The sequence below is a fragment of the Kryptolebias marmoratus genome, linkage group LG3, assembly GCF_001649575.2.
Source record: "Kryptolebias marmoratus isolate JLee-2015 linkage group LG3, ASM164957v2, whole genome shotgun sequence".
Lineage (NCBI taxonomy): Eukaryota > Metazoa > Chordata > Actinopteri > Cyprinodontiformes > Rivulidae > Kryptolebias > Kryptolebias marmoratus.
The window spans coordinates 30,138,758-30,154,879 of record NC_051432.1 but is presented as its reverse complement, the minus strand read 5'-3'; the positions used below and the strand labels follow the sequence as shown (position 1 = coordinate 30,154,879).

The window sequence follows — 16,122 nt, the reverse complement described above, 5'->3', positions numbered from 1 at the left end:
AACATCTCATCTTTAAAAGATGGAACTCCACCCGCTCTGCTGTTTGAACAGAAAGCTCCTCGGATGAGAAGAACAGAAGTCCAGATGTTTTTATTTTTAACCTTTATTTAGATTTAGTGTTTATTATATTAAACAATCCTACATTATATATAAAGCAACATTTGACCAGAGGCAGGGAAATTAAATTTAGAATTCTTTACTAGTTCATAAATCAAAGTATCACTTAAAAGTAAACTGTAATGAAATCAGACCTGTCATCACCAAACATGTTTAATAGATCTCTTCCTGAAATAGATCTTTTTCCATCATTTATCATTTAGACTGATAAACCTTTTAAAGAAATGTGACCAATTTGTTTTATAAAATTATTTTATACTTAAGTTCTAAACAAATGGTTAAAAACAGTCAACATGATTTTTAGTTTTTGGACTGAAGAGCTGTGACATCATCACTGTGCGCCTCAGTTCAGTTGCCCCTGCACTCAGAAATGGTCCAGCCGTTCCTCCTCCCACTGCCAGTGAATCCAGGTATTCCAGCTCCACTGATGATGGTTTCGTATTGTGCATGTGCACACTCCTGACTTCAATGTAATCAGCTTTTCTGGAACTGAAAACTCAAAGTTTCCCCACTCGAGGTAAGTTAACTCAAGAGTGTGTTAAACCTCCTTTGGACACCCCAGCTGTCAAACAGATGTTTACAAGATATTTTTTAAAGTTGCCTAAATCTGTTGAGAAATCCAGACATAACTAATCAAAACAAACAATTTTACTCCAAAAGGTTTTATTGATTATAGAATGTTTCTTAAACATGAAGACAAACAGGAAGTTGCTGAACCTCCTAACCCAGGTCTGACCGGGCTGAGACTCATAACCGGACCTGGGACCGACTGGGATTCAGGTCAGACCCAGAGACAGTCCCAGGTTTGTACAGGGAGCGGTTCAGAATCCAGCTGTGACTTCTCATCAACACATCTTTTCAGCAACTGGCTTCAGTTTCCAGATGACTGAGTGTCCCTGAATGCAGCATCAGCAGTTTGCAAACCAGTTTAGGCTCCAAGTTGGATCAGAACACCAGCTGTGTTGGGATCAGGTGACACTTTTTATATTTCCAACTGACGGTAGTCTCTAAAGAGTCTGCACCTGAACAGGTGTGTCATTGTAGCGCTGGGTGAAGAAAGGCCCCTGAACCTCTGCAGCGTTTTCAGGAAGGTCAGATGTTTACCTCCTGACAACACTAAGACTTTCTTTAAATAAAAACAAACAGGCTGCTCCTAGACTCATCTCGCAGATTTACACTTCCTGTCCCTGACTGCTCCTCATAGATCCGACCATCCTTCATCAGGCACGTCATGTGACCTCTTATGGAGCGGTTCTTCAGGCACTTTTCTTTTTTCCCACAAACGGAGCGACAACTAATGTCACCACAAAGAGACATTAACGCAAAGCTTGTCACTTCTCTGCTCTGTCTGCCAGTCTTGGACCCTCAGTCATCTTTTGATTGGTGGACGTCCAGATTGACGACCTGAAGCTCCGTCAGGTTGCTGCTGCTTTGCTGGCTGATGACCATCTGAACATCAAAACAAACAAATAAACAAAAACAAGCAGTTTGTGTTGTTAGTTCTATGTACAACTGTGTAGTAGTGTGTCACAGTGTATAGTTGTTTATAGTAGTGTGTATTTGTTGTATAGTTATGTGTAGTTGTGTACCGGGTGCAGCTGGACGGCAGAAACTGGAATCTGAGCGGTGACTGGAGGAAGAGAAGTGAGGAAGACCTGCGGAACGGCAGCTAAAAACAAACAAACAAACAAACAATGGGTTTGGTTGGTTCCAGTTTTGACCCGACTCGTGTCTGAAGCTGTCATACCAGGCTCGTGTGACTGGGTGTGGCCTGTTGGGGCGAACGTGTTGAGGACGGCGAGGCTGCCGTCAGTCAGCGAGGGTGTCGGCGTGGCATACATCAGTGTGTGACCACCGGGGTACATCATGTGACCTGCCACTGAGGAAGAAGTGCAAGAAGAGGAGGAGACGATGGAAACGGGAAGACTGGCTGCAGGAACAGAGACAGGAAGGTGATCAGGGCCCCTTCACAATAAAGGCCTAACACATTCTTCAAATAAAAAGACAGCAACTGAGGTGGCGTCTCAGAAGTCACCAGCAAGGTAAGACAAAAAGAGAAGAACAAAAAACACCTGAAAACAATGATCTGAGGTGTTTAATGGTTTGTTGTTAGTTCTGGAAGTTGTACTGCAGCAAATTCTGTTTTATCCTGCAGCTGTGTAGAAAGTGTCTTACCTGAGGAGGAGGCGGGGCTGTGCATGTCAGAGCTGCTCTGATTGGTGGAGGCCTGCTTGGAGCTGGGCTGCACCTGGATGGTCTGCACCTGCTGAGACACTCCAGCTCCTGAAGATCACACACACACACACACACACACACACACACACACACACACACACACACACGTCAGCACTCACCTGTCAATAACAGAAACTTAATGAGCTTCCTGTTCAGAGGTTAGAGAAGTAATATTCAGTGATCCAGCAGTGAACATCTGTAAAGAATCAAAGGTTGTTCTCTAGCGTAGCTTTGTACTGACCTGACAGTGACACAGTGGCGGGAAGGCGGAGCAGTGTGGTTGGCGCTGTAGGCGAGGCCTGCAGTGAGGCGACGGGGGTGGCGGGGCCCTGGATGGCCACAGGTTGGCCCTGCAGCTGGCTGAGGGGGATGGTGTGCGTGCCGGGGGGCAGAGAGGCACCTGTTAAAGGAGCGGGTCCAAAGTCAGGTAAGGTATGAGCGGCCAGAAGAGAAGTATCAGCAAACAGAGAAGTTTTATCAATGTGTTCCACCTGAGCAGATGTTCTAAAACAACCAGCTGGTTTCAGTAAGAACCCAAACAGTCACCTGGTTTACTGGTAATCAACATCATCATGCTCTGGTCAACATAAAAACACAAAGAAAACTGGTTCCAGCCAGGAGCGACCATTAACCAGCTGGATGGAAGGGGGTGGAGTTCTGCACAGGTTAGCCTTTAGCTGTAACGCACCTGGTGACTCACAGGTGAAACACCTAGAGGTGAGGTGAAGGACAGGTGACCTAAGTAAGGAAATTTAGGTAAATGCTTTTTGGTCGTTGCATTAAAAACTTTTTTACTTTTTTGTAAGTACCTACAGGTGAGGTGGGAAAATTTCAGGTGAGTTTCTTTTAGTGTGACCAATTTGTTTGAGGAACACCTGCAGATAAATTAATAATGACAATAATTAATATTTGAGTGTGACAGGTGTTTCTGTTTCTGAGCGATATGACCTCACCGTCAAAGCCAGCAGGTGACAGGAAACCCACCCACCTGACATCAAGGTGATTCCTCCAGGAAGTACGACACCTGCTGATGTCTTCAGGACCGTCCCATTGGAGGAGGAGGGGGGCTGCCAGGAGGGGGCGCTGGTCTGCACCTGCAGGGGCAGGGAGGATGAAGATGAAGACGAAGAGGGCTGAGTGGCAGCAGGGAGGTTGAAAGTTGGTTTGATCATGTCCTGCAGAGACAGACAAAAGACAGATGTCCCCATGAGGGGAAGATCTAATTCAACATGAAACGACAACGATGAGAGGATTGGCCCTGAGCACAACTGGCAGATAAAGTTGGTTCTGAACTATGTTCCACACACGTGCGTGCATGTTCATCGATCCGTCCATTTTCTTTTCCCGTTTGTCTGTTCAGGGTCACGGGGAAGCCAGTGGTCATCGTGCGAGAGGCAAAGTACAGCATGGACATGTCTCCAGTCCATCACATTGTTTGTTTGAGACATTATTAAAATGTCTAATGAACCACTGGATAGACATCTACTACTGACCAACAAGCTGGCTGCCACAGAAATGCTATAACTCAGTCAGTTCTATAGATACTGAGCTAAAATTTGGTGTGGTAGTAGCTGAGAGTCACCCCTAATTTGTACTCTGAGAGGTAAAAGATTGTCATTTTCTAGGTTTGATTAGAAACGCTTATAATGCCATTATGCCATCTTAGTCTTGTATTTTACAGCACCTCTGCACAGCAAGGTTTTTAAAACTTGATTTAAATAAATTTGACCTTAGTTTAAAACTGTCAGGAAACGCTTGGCCTTTCTTTTTGTTCAGTTCATTGAGTGTCTGTGGTTCTACCAGAACTGAAACCCTGTGGTTCTGCTGTCCTACAGGCCCTGAGCCAGCATTACCTTCGGGCCCTCCGGGCAGCCCTCGGTCTCCGTCACCTGGTAGGTGAGGTCGGTTTCCTCAAAGCCTGTGGCGCTCATTCTCTGGTCAGAAGATGGATCTGAGCGAGGCGGCGAGTCCGGGGAGTTCAGGCAGGTTTGGATCAGCGCCTTCCCCGTCTCTGATGTGATCATTGGCTGCAGCTTCCTGGTGGCAAAGGTGTAAACGTGACCCGTCTCACTGGCGACCAGCAGCAATACCTGCGTACCTGTGAGCGTGGACAACTCATAGGCCTGGGAAGACATACAAACAACAAGTAGAGAGAAAGAGTCATTTACCTGTCTGCGTCTCAGCTCAGGTGTTGTTCACCTGTCTGCCTAACCTGAGATTTCGGTTTTTATGTCTGCGCCTCAGTGCAGGTGTTTATCTGTGCCAGGTCATGTGACCAGCACTGAATTAGGACCTGAACCTGAGGATTGTCTCACTGATTCAGGCCAGCTCCGGTGACCTATGACCCCTGCATGTTTCCTTCCACGCTCACCTTCTTCATGATCCCGGTCTTCCTCTTGCTGAAGGTCGTGTACCGCCTCAGTTTGTTGTCGATGAACTCCATCTTGATCTTGACTCTGCCCCGGGTCTTCTTCCCGGGTTTGACTCCGGACACCGCGGGGCTCACCCCGCCGTACCCCCGGCTGAAACCTCCGGAGGAGTGCCCGGATGGATGACCGTCCTCCCTGTCGCTCCTCTCCCGCTTCACGCCCCTCTTGTCCCCGCCGGAACCCCCGGTGTCGTCGTCGTCTCCGGAGTCAGAGTCCAGCTCGGAGCCACTGAAAGCCACCTCGGTGCTGTACTCCCGGTCCTCGAATCGGCCGGCATCGGTCTCGGAAGCTGTGTTCGGTGCCGGCCCGGCGGTGCTGCCATTGCCCGCGCTCCTTGATCCAGTTCTGGTGTCCATTCCGGTGCCGTAAACTGAAAGCTCTCCCTGGGCCGGGCAGCCTCCTCCTCCCGGCTGCTCTGAGCTCCTAGAAGAGGCGCAGAGAGCAGGCAGCGTCCTCCGGGGCTCAGGACTCTCAGGCCGGGCAGCGTCCTCCGGGGCTCCGGGCTCTCAGGCCGGGCAGCGTCCTCCGGGGCTCGGGACTCTCAGGCCGGGCAGCGTCCTCCGGGGCTCGGGACTCTCAGGCCGGGCAGCGTCCTCCGGGGCTCGGGGCTCTCAGGCCGGGCAGCGTCCTCCGGGGCTCGGGGCTCTCAGGCCGGGCAGCGTCCTCCGGGGCTCGGGGCTCTCAGGCCGGGCAGCGTCCTCCGGGGCTCGGGACTCTCAGGCCGGGCAGCGTCCTCCGGGGCTCGGGACTCTCAGGCCGGGCAGCGTCCTCCGGGGCTCCGGGCTCTCAGGCCGGGCAGCGTCCTCCGGGGCTCGGGGCTCTCAGGCCGGGCAGCGTCCTCCGGGGCTCGGGACTCTCAGGCCGGGCAGCGTCCTCCGGGGCTCGGGACTCTCAGGCCGGGCAGCGTCCTCCGGGGCTCCGGGCTCTCAGGCCGGGCAGCGTCCTCCGGGGCTCGGGGCTCTCAGGCCGGGCAGCGTCCTCCGGGGCTCGGGACTCTCAGGCCGGGCAGCGTCCTCCGGGGCTCGGGACTCTCAGGCCGGGCAGCGTCCTCCGGGGCTCCGGGCTCTCAGGCCGGGCAGCGTCCTCCGGGGCTCGGGGCTCTCAGGCCGGGCAGCGTCCTCCGGGGCTCGGGACTCTCAGGCCGGGCAGCGTCCTCCGGGGCTCGGGACTCTCAGGCCGGGCAGCGTCCTCCGGGGCTCCGGGCTCTCAGGCCGGGCAGCGTCCTCCGGGGCTCGGGGCTCTCAGGCCGGGCAGCGTCCTCCGGGGCTCGGGACTCTCAGGCCGGGCAGCGTCCTCCGGGGCTCGGGACTCTCAGGCCGGGCAGCGTCCTCCGGGGCTCCGGGCTCTCAGGCCGGGCAGCGTCCTCCGGGGCTCGGGGCTCTCAGGCCGGGCAGCGTCCTCCGGGGCTCGGGACTCTCAGGCCGGGCAGCGTCCTCCGGGGCTCGGGACTCTCAGGCCGGGCAGCGTCCTCCGGGGCTCCGGGCTCTCAGGCCGGGCAGCGTCCTCCGGGGCTCGGGGCTCTCAGGCCGGGCAGCGTCCTCCGGGGCTCGGGACTCTCAGGCCGGGCAGCGTCCTCCGGGGCTCGGGACTCTCAGGCCGGGCAGCGTCCTCCGGGGCTCCGGGCTCTCAGGCCGGGCAGCGTCCTCCGGGGCTCGGGGCTCTCAGGCCGGGCAGCGTCCTCCGGGGCTCGGGACTCTCAGGCCGGGCAGCGTCCTCCGGGGCTCGGGACTCTCAGGCCGGGCAGCGTCCTCCGGGGCTCCGGGCTCTCAGGCCGGGCAGCGTCCTCCGGGGCTCGGGGCTCTCAGGCCGGGCAGCGTCCTCCGGGGCTCGGGACTCTCAGGCCGGGCAGCGTCCTCCGGGGCTCGGGACTCTCAGGCCGGGCAGCGTCCTCCGGGGCTCCGGGCTCTCAGGCCGGGCAGCGTCCTCCGGGGCTCGGGGCTCTCAGGCCGGGCAGCGTCCTCCGGGGCTCGGGACTCTCAGGCCGGGCAGCGTCCTCCGGGGCTCGGGACTCTCAGGCCGGGCAGCGTCCTCCGGGGCTCCGGGCTCTCAGGCCGGGCAGCGTCCTCCGGGGCTCGGGGCTCTCAGGCCGGGCAGCGTCCTCCGGGGCTCGGGACTCTCAGGCCGGGCAGCGTCCTCCGGGGCTCGGGACTCTCAGGCCGGGCAGCGTCCTCCGGGGCTCCGGGCTCTCAGGCCGGGCAGCGTCCTCCGGGGCTCGGGACTCTCAGGCCGGGCAGAGCCGCTAGCTGCTCGGCTAACTGCGTTCAACAAGTAGAGCCGCTGTTCATCAGCGAACGGCGGGAATCGGCGGCATGTCTCCCGCTCCGACCACAAGGCGTCACATGAAGCATAAGCAACATTTTCTGCGTGAATATATCGCAGTTTGACCCGAAAAATTAAATTAAGTTATAAAGTTGTTTTCTACATTAACATCGAGGCCCGCCTCCCAGATCACTCCGCTCCACATAAGGAAATGACGAGCAGCATCTGGATATATCCGTCCGCCTTTAAATATAGTTCCACAACATAAACGCATCCGGGTCACCGTAGCTTCATTTAAATATGACACATTTTACCAAAGCTGTCACAACTGTCTAATGTCAGTAAACAGTGAGTTTAATAAAGATTGTGCGCAGTAATACACACTGACACGTGTACTGGGACTACTTTCCTCCATATAAAGACTAACCCTTCCTTTTATGGGAAAGTCTCTCCATATATGGTCTAAACTGCTAACTTCCGGTAGAACTTCAGCCTTCCCAACTGGAAGAAGGACAGAAGGAGGGATGGAAGGAATAGAAAAGGAAGAAAGAAGAGAGAAAAACAGCCTAGTATTCATGTCAGTGAGCCCGACAGTGTCTGCTGTTGTTCAATATGCTTCTCAGACCTAAGAGTTTGGATTCTCTCCAGGGTGGTTCTGGATTCTGGATGGGTCTAGAGCTTGGAGTGGTTCTAGAGTTTAGATGATTCTCAAATCTGAAATTGTTCCTAAGTTGGTATCTTGGCTTCCATGGTGACCTAAACTTTGACCTGACTCTCCTCCCTGCTGTGGGATCTCAGAGCTGAACCAAGATCAGCTGCTATATTTACCTCAGATTAACTTCAGAAAGCCTTTAAACACAACGCAACACAATAACCGGCACCAAACACACAACATGTCATTCAGAGGCCCTGCAGCAGCTGAACCTGCTGAAACCGGACCCCCCTGGAAGAACCACAACTTCACCACGGGGGACGGGCGAGATCCCCATCTGTCTGACCAGGGAGAGACCATCATCGGAGTCTACCTGTTGCTGCTAGGTGAGCCCATAACACACAACTACACACAGTGACACACAAATAGTGCCTCTGTCTGTCTTCAGTCCAGCTGTATTATATCTGGCCTTTTTTCTCCCTGCCGTGGGTCCAGGTCGCCCACATCCACCTCCACCTGCAGCAGGATCGTTACAGAGCCACAGCTTTTAGGACTGGAGTTTTAATTTGATTTCACATAATATTTCTACAATAATACTTTAGATTACCAACATTTTTAAATGATTTTTTAACCAAACAGTCAAATAATGTTTATACAATCAAGCTCAGCTCCAGTTTGGTTCTGTTCCTCTTGTTTTGGAACAGAAAACTGAGTCAGATTTTTTTCACGTTTGGAAAGTGCCTAACAGTCCTGTAGATGCTGCAGATAATCTGATGAAGCAGTTTTCTCTGTCCCGGCTCCAGGTTGGATGTCCTGGTTCGGAAACAGCGTGGTTCTGTTCGTTCTGTACCGGCAGAGAGCCTCGCTGCAGCCCACAGACTACCTGACCTTTAACCTGGCCGTCTCTGATGCCAGCATCTCTGTGTTCGGCTACTCCAGAGGAATCATCGAGATCTTCAACTTCTTCCAGGACAGCGACTTCCTCATCACTTCCATCTGGACCTGCCAGGTACCACACACCTGAGCTTGACCTGAGGAACAGGCCCTAAAACACACCTGAGCCTGACCTGAGGAACAGGCCCTAAAACACACCTGAGCCTGACCTGAGGAACAGGTCCTAAAACACACCTGAGGAACGTTATCAATCAAGAAGTGGATATACCACAGATAACAAATGTCAGTTTAAAGTCCAATAAATGCACAGGTGAGAGGCAGACAGGTTGTACTCAGGAGTGTAGAGAAAGGTCAAGTTCACTTCCGTCATATGCCTTCACCATACATGAAAGCGAGATATCGTTCTCCACAGATCAAGATGGACTGCAATCCTTTTGTATCACAGATTTTCAAACATTAAAACCGAGGGAAGCAAACATCTGGACATCGAGGACAGGAGAGTTGAGACGCCGGCGGGAAGAAACCCGTTTTAACGCTGCAGGGGGAGGAGCTTCCTGGGAGTTCTGTCACGTGGACGATGAACATTTCATAACCACATGACCATGAACTTGACATCTAATGGAGTATGATTGAGCCTTTAGCCTTAGCCTGTTTTTCATCCACACAAGAAAATACCACCAACAAATAATAAAACATTTGACATTGTTAAAATAAATAAAAACAGATATTTAACAATCAAATAACAAATTACAACCACCGCCCACCCCTTGTGACTTTCTCCACCTTGGTAGATGTGAACTGAAGAGTGTGTTCCTCTGATTGCGTTGTGGCTTCCTGTTTACTGCCTCAAATCATTCATAGAAATCATTTAACCAGTCAGGGAGAGGGGGGTCGCTGTCACAAATCTGTGGGGGACTTTGTAGTCCATGATGGCTTAAACTTAACACAGTCTGACAATAACTGAAGATACACACCTGGGTCGTTCTTCTCCTGCAGGTAGACGGTTTCTTCACGCTGCTGTTTGGCCTGAGCAGCATCTACACACTGACAGTGATCAGCATGACCCGCTACATCAAAGGATGTCACCCGAGCAGAGGTCTGAGCCTTAACAGAAACCTGAGTCCTGACCCTGATCACAAACCTTCAGATGTTACATCTCTGTGTCTGCTGGGTTTTAGCGCACTACATAACCAAGACCCGTGTGTTCCTCTGTCTGCTGTTCATCTGGGTTATGGATGTGTTCTGGTCTGGAGCACCGTTGCTGGGCTGGGGGAGTTATACAGGTAAGAACTCTACCAAACATTGTTCTGTTCCAGCGCCCCCCCTCTTACTCCTGACCCTGTGTGGTCCTCCCTCTGCAGATCGGGGGTATGGCACCTGTGAGATTGATTGGTCAAAAGCCAGCTTCTCATCCATCTACAGGTCTTACATCATCTCAATCTTCATCTTCTGCTTCTTCATCCCTGTGCTCATCATGCTCTTCTGCTATGTGTCCATCATCAACACGGTGAAGAGAGGCAACGCCCTTTCAGCAGACGGAGACCTGACCGACCGCCAGAGAAAGATGGAGAGAGATGTCACTATTGTAAGTGTTGATCAGTCCTATCAGGTTCAAAGTCTACAACTTTTAACTTCTTCTGTGGTTTTCTCCAGGTTTCCATAGTTATCTGCACAGCCTTCATCTTGGCATGGTCTCCATATGCTGTGGTATCCATGTGGTCCACCTGGGGCTTCCATGTACCCAACCTCACCAGCATCTTCACTCGGCTCTTTGCCAAATCTGCCAGCTTCTATAACCCCCTGATCTACTTTGGACTCAGCTCCAAGTTCCGTAAGGATGTGGGAGTCCTTCTGCCCTGCACCCGAGACGCCAAAAACTCTGTCAGGCTGAAGCGCTTCAAGCTGAAGACTGACGGCTGTATGGCTGCAGGAGGCGGAGTCAGACAGAAAGGTTCTTTGAATTGCTTGGAGAAAAAGTATTTGCCCATGAACCAGAATCCTCAGGGCACGACCCCAGACTCTGGGAGGAACGTTTCACTGGGCACACCTCCTCCAGGTACCAAGGAGGTGTATTACATGGATGTGCCCCACCCTCCTGAGACCAGCTCTGAGTTTGAATGTGTGAGACTCTAACAGACTCACCTGACCGACAGGAAGGCCCGGTTCTGCTCTTTGACACAAGTGACGAGTGGTACCATCAGATCCAAGAGACCCGGTACCATCAGATCCAACAGACTCGGTACCATCAGATCCAACAGATCCGGTACCATCAGATCCAACAGACCCAGTACCATCAGATCCAACAGACCCGGTACCATCAGATCCAACAGACCCGGGTCCTCTTTACTGTTTTGTTTTATTTAAAAAGCCTAATTTCTTAGATTTTATTTCAATGTAACTAAAATAATGTTTCTTGTTTTACAGCCTTTGTGCAGGAATGTTAAATGTGAAAAAAAAAACAAATCTAATGATCTCAAATTTAAAATGAGAACATTTGAAACAAATAAAATGCTGTTGACAGAGTTCTGAGTTTCTGTTGAAAACACAGAAGAACATTTTAACAGTCTGGTTCTGAGGGCTTCATGTTCTTAGCATCTTGAGTCTGAACCAGAACCCCTGCTCTGGTTCCCTGAACTTCCTGCAGGAATCATCAGAACAGCTGGAACCTGTTTCTCCTGGAACATAAACTCTTCATGAAGCTTAATCCGGTCCGGACTAGGTCCTGTTCTTAGTTCTGTGGTTGGTCTGTAAGTCAGAGTACCTGTGAACTCAAATAGCCCAGCAGCTGGGTCCAATTTACCTCTTGATGTGAGGTTTTTCAGCAGAACCAGAACCAGCGTCCTCACAGAGGTCAGAGGTCAGAGGTCCAGCTGTGGGATGGACCCTCAGAAGGCCTGGTTCTGCAGCTCTGACCCAGTTTTAGTGTTCTGAGGTCAGGGTCCTCACAGAGACAGAGAGCCCAGTGTGTGTTTGAGACCAGCTGTTTTACACTTCCTCCAACAGCTGGATGGTTCTGCCTCAGAACCCGAGGAAACAGCTGGAGTTCACAGACGACCAAAACCAACGGGAGCCGAATATAGCCGAATACTGCCGACAGGAGCCGAATACTGCCGACCCGAGCTAAGAAAACGCTGCTCCGTCCAGTGTTGCCAGTTACATAATAATTATTGGATTTATACGATAGTTTTAGAGTCTTTAAAATATAAATTAAATGGTTTTAAGCCCAAATATATAGTTAGTATATATAGAGATAGATAGTTTTGGCATTTCCGTGCACCGAGCAAAAATGTTGTTTTTACTCACGTGAACACCCAAAGTTTGATCCAACCAATCCGCGTGCTCGCCAGGCGCGCGACCCCTCTCCTCCCCTGTGTGCGAGTTCGCCAGTCACCTAAGGCACACCTCATCTTACACCCCCACCCCGCACCCTCTACAGCTGGGATCAAAACACGATCATTTTAAACCGACAGTACGATATATTTCGTCACTTCCTATCTGGCAACCCCGCTCCCTCCTCTCAGCCTCCTCTCAGCCTCCTCTCCGGCAGCAGCAGGAGGATGAAGCCGCCACTCGGCGCTCTGTGACGGACAAGTCTCAGTAGAACGAACCGGACCGGACCGGACCGGACCGGACAGCAGAGCAGAACCGGCCTCAGCCCGCGGTGAGTCTGATCGATCCGTCATCAGATCACATCAGTGATTGATCCTGCAGAAACTGATCAAAGATCTGTCAATCACCGGCCCAGCGATGACGTCATCTGCTTAATCAGCTGATCAATGGATAGATTGGTGCAGCCAGGTGTATCAACACGCGCGCGCGCGGGCGCAGCATGACTTAACTCTCCTTCAGACCTCCGGGTATTGAAGGTGTGAAGGGTCTCCAGGTGGCAGTAAGAGGTCAGAGGTCAGTCTGCAGCCTGATGGTGACATCATCACAGTTTTAGTTTCGTGTTTGGACCGGTTCTGGCAGCTGCTTCTGGTGTATATGTGACCTTGTGAACATCGTGGAGCTGCACAGTGGAAATGGGGTTGGTTCTGTCGCCTGACTACCAGCTGGGGTCTGTCTTTATAAAGTTTAGATGTTCTACCTGTTCATGTGTGGGTTTTCTCCAGGTTCTCCAGTGACTGGTTCCGGTCCTGTAATAGATTGGTGCACTGTCCAGGTGTACCCATCTGTCCTCCAATAGACTCCATCCTCCAGTGACCCTGAACAGGAATATAAATCCAAGTTAGAACCATACCAGTCTTAATTAGATTTCCTTCATTCCAAATAATCTGAAGTAGAACCTCATCAGTCTCAGTTAGAACCACAACAATCCCAGTTAGAACAGGACTAAACCCAGATAGAATCAGAAGAATACTGGTTCGAACCTCATCGGTGTCACATCAAACAGCACCAGTCCCAGTTAGAACCAATCTTTTCTTCAGCAGCTGTCTTCCGGGTCCAGAACAATCCAGAACTTTACACTCCCAGAGGAACGTGAACCTCAGAGGCCCAACACTCATCTTACGGAGAGTCAGTGTAATCTGATTACTGTCAGTTACATCATGTGACCTCCCTCTCCGTCTCCTAGCAACAGGAGCCACAGACAGTTTGTAGGCATCAGAGCATAATGTAAGAGGCAAGGTGTTACTATGGCGATCCTCTCTTAGGTGTCGCCATGGTAACGCATGCATTCATGCAGCTGCACTTGTGAGGACATCTCAGTGCTAAAACTCATGAACCATCAGAAAGTTGGATTTTACTTAAAGACCACAAGGAAGATTTTAGCTGAGGGTTTGTTGGACTGGAGAGATTTTAGCTGAGGGTTTGTTGGACTGGAGCAGTTTTAGCTGAGGGTTTGGAGGACTGGAGCAGTTTTAGCTGAGGGTTTGGAGGACTGGGGGAGGTTTCAGCTGATCTGTGTCTCTCTGCAGGTGGAACATGCCGTTGGTAAAGCGGATTATAGAACCCCGGTACCTGTGCCGTGGCACTCTGCCCGATGGGGTTGCCAGTGAGTTGGAGTGCGTCACCAACAGCACGTTGGCTGCTGTCATCAAACAGCTGGGAGGACTCAGTGAGTTCTGATTCTGTAGCTCTAGTTTGATGATTTAAAGTTCATGAGATTCATTTTTTAAATCAGTTTTCAAATGATCCCAGAGTTTGGATTTTAGGTCAATCCAGAACCACAGAATGGAACATTTCCAAGGTTCTTAAGTAATTCCTTTTGGACCTGTAAGGTCTTTTGACATTTTTTTTGACAGATGTTCTCCTTCACTTTATGTTCTTGATCATTTTAAATCCACCAACTGAGCTTGTTACCGTATAACCACGCCTGTAAACATCACAAATATCAGACACAAGAAAAACAGAAAGTTGTTATTTAGTTATTTGTTGACAAGACTGAAAACAGGAAGTGCATCAGAGCAGCTTCAGAATAAAACCAAACTTTAGTCCATTTATAAATAGAAGTTGTTAAGACAGATGATGAGGGTCATCAGCAGGGGACAGAGTTTGTTTTTGTGAACAACAACCTTTCTGTTTACTTTCTAACTGAATCAAACAGAAAACTCTGGAATCATCTGAGAACATGAACTTCTCAACTGAAAGGTTTACAGTCAATAATTGTTTCCTGCCAATGGTGATCAGGTCGTCATGCAGAGGACATCTTCGGCGAGTTGTTCACTGAGGCCAACAGCTTCTACGTCCGGATGAACAGCCTGCAGGAGAGGGTGGACCTGCTGGCGGTGAAGGTCACTCAGCTGGACTCCACCGTGGAAGAAGGTGGGTAAGCTTCAAAACGCTGTTACTTCCTTCCTGGAGGTAGGTGCTTGTAATGAAAATAGGAGACAACAGTTAAACTCACAAACTTTATTACAGTAACTATGCATTTACAGAACACAGTGTTGTCCCATATCTGCTGTATCTCACTTTGTATTTCTACCAACAGTCTCTTCTGTCCACACTGGCACAGTAGAGCTTTTCTAGGTTTGGCTCCTCTGGCTTCTTGTACAACCATTTTTTCTCTAACATGGTTGTACTTTTCATTGTCCTTAGGTGAAGGTAGGGTGTCTAGTTTGGTCTTCCTCTGAGAATCTGGAAAGGGGACTCACTCATACAACACGCACCACACACACACCACACACACACCACACACACACACACACACACTCATTTTCCACCATCTCTGCCTCATCTTTCTCATTCCCTCCCCTCCCTTAGTTAGTAATTCTAATGTTGGCTTTTCAGCGGGCCTTCTGGTACTGTTAGAAAGTTTTTTTGCACCGTTAGTTTAGTATTGTCATGTTTTAGCTTATTTAGCCTTCCTGTATATTTAGTTTAGTTTAGTTTATCTTGGCTCATATTTTAGATAATGTTAGATTGTTAGATTCCTCATTGTTGTTTAGTTCAGTTTTAACTTTATCATGATTTTAGTCTAGTTATCTTATTTAGTAATTCTAATGTTGGCTGTCTAACAGGCCTTTTGGTACTTTTAGTCATGTTGTACCCTTAGCTTAGGATTGTCATGTTTCAGTTTATGTTAGCTCTTTAAGCCTTCCTGCACATTTAATTCAGTTTATCTTAGGTCATATTTTGACTGTCTTAGCCTTAGTTCAGCTTTAACTTCATCATGACTGTCTTAGCTCATGTTTAGATATGTTTAGTTTCATGATTTCATTTAGATTATTCTATATTTCACTTAGATTATAAATGATTGATCTGTATTTGATTATGTATGTACCTGATTGTTGTTTATTTGTTTCTGTGTAGTAAAGCACTTTGGATCGCCTTGCTGCTGAAGAGTGCTATATAAATACATTTCCCTTCACTTCACCAGTTGTAGCATGAAGTCCTGCAGCTGTGAAGCATTTCAGTAACAGCAGGCTTCCAGGATCATTGTGTAGCTCGTGCTTCCTGAATGATTCCACAAACCCATTCACCTGAGGATGCTAACACCACGTTCACTCATTAAATCAGGAAAAGCAGAAGATGGAAACTGAATGCCATGACAGAGTTTGTTGTAGAATTAAGAGTAAATGCTGCTTCAGGCCATTTCCTGAAATAAGCAACAAGGTTGATGGCAAATCTGCAGTCATAAGCTCCACCTTCAAATGGACCCACAACGTTGACAGCAATATGTTGAAAAGGACCCTCTGGAAACTTGACAGGTAGTAATGGTGCAGGTGAAACCCTGGCAGTTTTGTTACCTGCCTGACAGAAGGTGCATGATGACAGGACCATGTAGACCACCAGTAAAGTTCTCTGAGGTGTTGTTTAGTGTGAACCACACCCTGGAGTCCTTCAGGATCCAGGTGCAGGGAAACATCAGCCTGGCTATGTCAAGCGGCGGAGAGATGGCGGCGAACCCAGAACGCAGACGCATGGTTTTAAAGGAACAAAAACAAATTTATTAAAATAAAACTAACAAAACAAAAGGCTGACGAGGCAGCAAAAACTAACAATAACAAAATCAAAAAGGCAGGGACATGGCATGGCAACGAGCAAACAAAGCGGAACGAAAACTAGAAAACCAAATAAAACATCAAAACCATGACA

The 16,122-nt window shown here is 49.8% G+C and overlaps 3 protein-coding genes across 4 annotated transcripts in view; 2 read left to right on the top strand and 1 right to left on the bottom strand.

Moving 5' to 3' along the window:
• Positions 1-763: 763 nt before the first annotated feature.
• Positions 764-5,209, bottom strand: LOC108251136 (serum response factor). 2 transcript variants are annotated; one of them, XM_017441325.3, is made up of 8 exons: positions 4,724-5,209; positions 4,206-4,475; positions 3,341-3,527; positions 2,594-2,752; positions 2,293-2,400; positions 1,865-2,047; positions 1,707-1,786; positions 764-1,566 (listed from the first exon to the last, which is right to left on the bottom strand). In XM_017441325.3, exons 1-8 carry the CDS (start codon positions 5,135-5,137, stop codon positions 1,483-1,485), a joined length of 1,485 nt encoding a protein of 494 aa, XP_017296814.1. In that variant the 5' UTR covers positions 5,138-5,209; the 3' UTR covers positions 764-1,482. The 2 variants fall into 2 exon arrangements, with proteins under 2 accessions (XP_017296814.1, XP_017296815.1); XM_017441326.3 differs by having other exon boundaries at positions 1,865-1,996.
• Positions 5,210-7,928: 2,719 nt separating this feature from the next.
• Positions 7,929-11,017, top strand: LOC108251135 (opsin-5-like). Its single transcript, XM_017441323.3, has 6 exons — positions 7,929-8,078; positions 8,496-8,701; positions 9,583-9,682; positions 9,765-9,869; positions 9,948-10,171; positions 10,240-11,017. The coding sequence occupies exons 1-6, from the start codon at positions 7,934-7,936 to the stop codon at positions 10,717-10,719; spliced, it is 1,260 nt and encodes a 419-aa protein (XP_017296812.1). The 5' UTR covers positions 7,929-7,933; the 3' UTR covers positions 10,720-11,017.
• Positions 11,018-11,960: 943 nt separating this feature from the next.
• LOC108229641 (wiskott-Aldrich syndrome protein family member 3) overlaps positions 11,961-16,122 on the top strand; it is a gene marked incomplete in the record, with an annotated part of 10,577 nt that continues 6,415 nt past the window's right edge. Inside the window, 3 exon segments of the mRNA XM_037974615.1 lie at positions 11,961-12,247; positions 13,503-13,642; positions 14,215-14,349. Coding sequence (XP_037830543.1) covers positions 13,510-13,642; positions 14,215-14,349 — 268 coding nt within the window.

Excerpts from the sequence above, each read along its gene's own strand:
- LOC108251136 (XM_017441325.3), bottom strand. The coding sequence starts at position 5,137 with ATGGACACCAGAACTGGATCAAGGAGCGCGGGCAATGGCAGCACCGCC. Across the intron at positions 2,401-2,593 it reads CGCCACTGTGTCACTGTCAG|GAGCTGGAGTGTCTCAGCAG; the intron begins GTCAGTACAAAG and ends TGTGATCTTCAG. Across the intron at positions 1,567-1,706 it reads CTGCCGTCCAGCTGCACCCG|ATGGTCATCAGCCAGCAAAG; the intron begins GTACACAACTAC and ends TTTGATGTTCAG.
- LOC108251135 (XM_017441323.3), top strand. The coding sequence starts at position 7,934 with ATGTCATTCAGAGGCCCTGCAGCAGCTGAACCTGCTGAAACCGGACCC. Across the intron at positions 9,683-9,764 it reads AGGATGTCACCCGAGCAGAG|CGCACTACATAACCAAGACC; the intron begins GTCTGAGCCTTA and ends GCTGGGTTTTAG. Across the intron at positions 10,172-10,239 it reads TGGAGAGAGATGTCACTATT|GTTTCCATAGTTATCTGCAC; the intron begins GTAAGTGTTGAT and ends GGTTTTCTCCAG.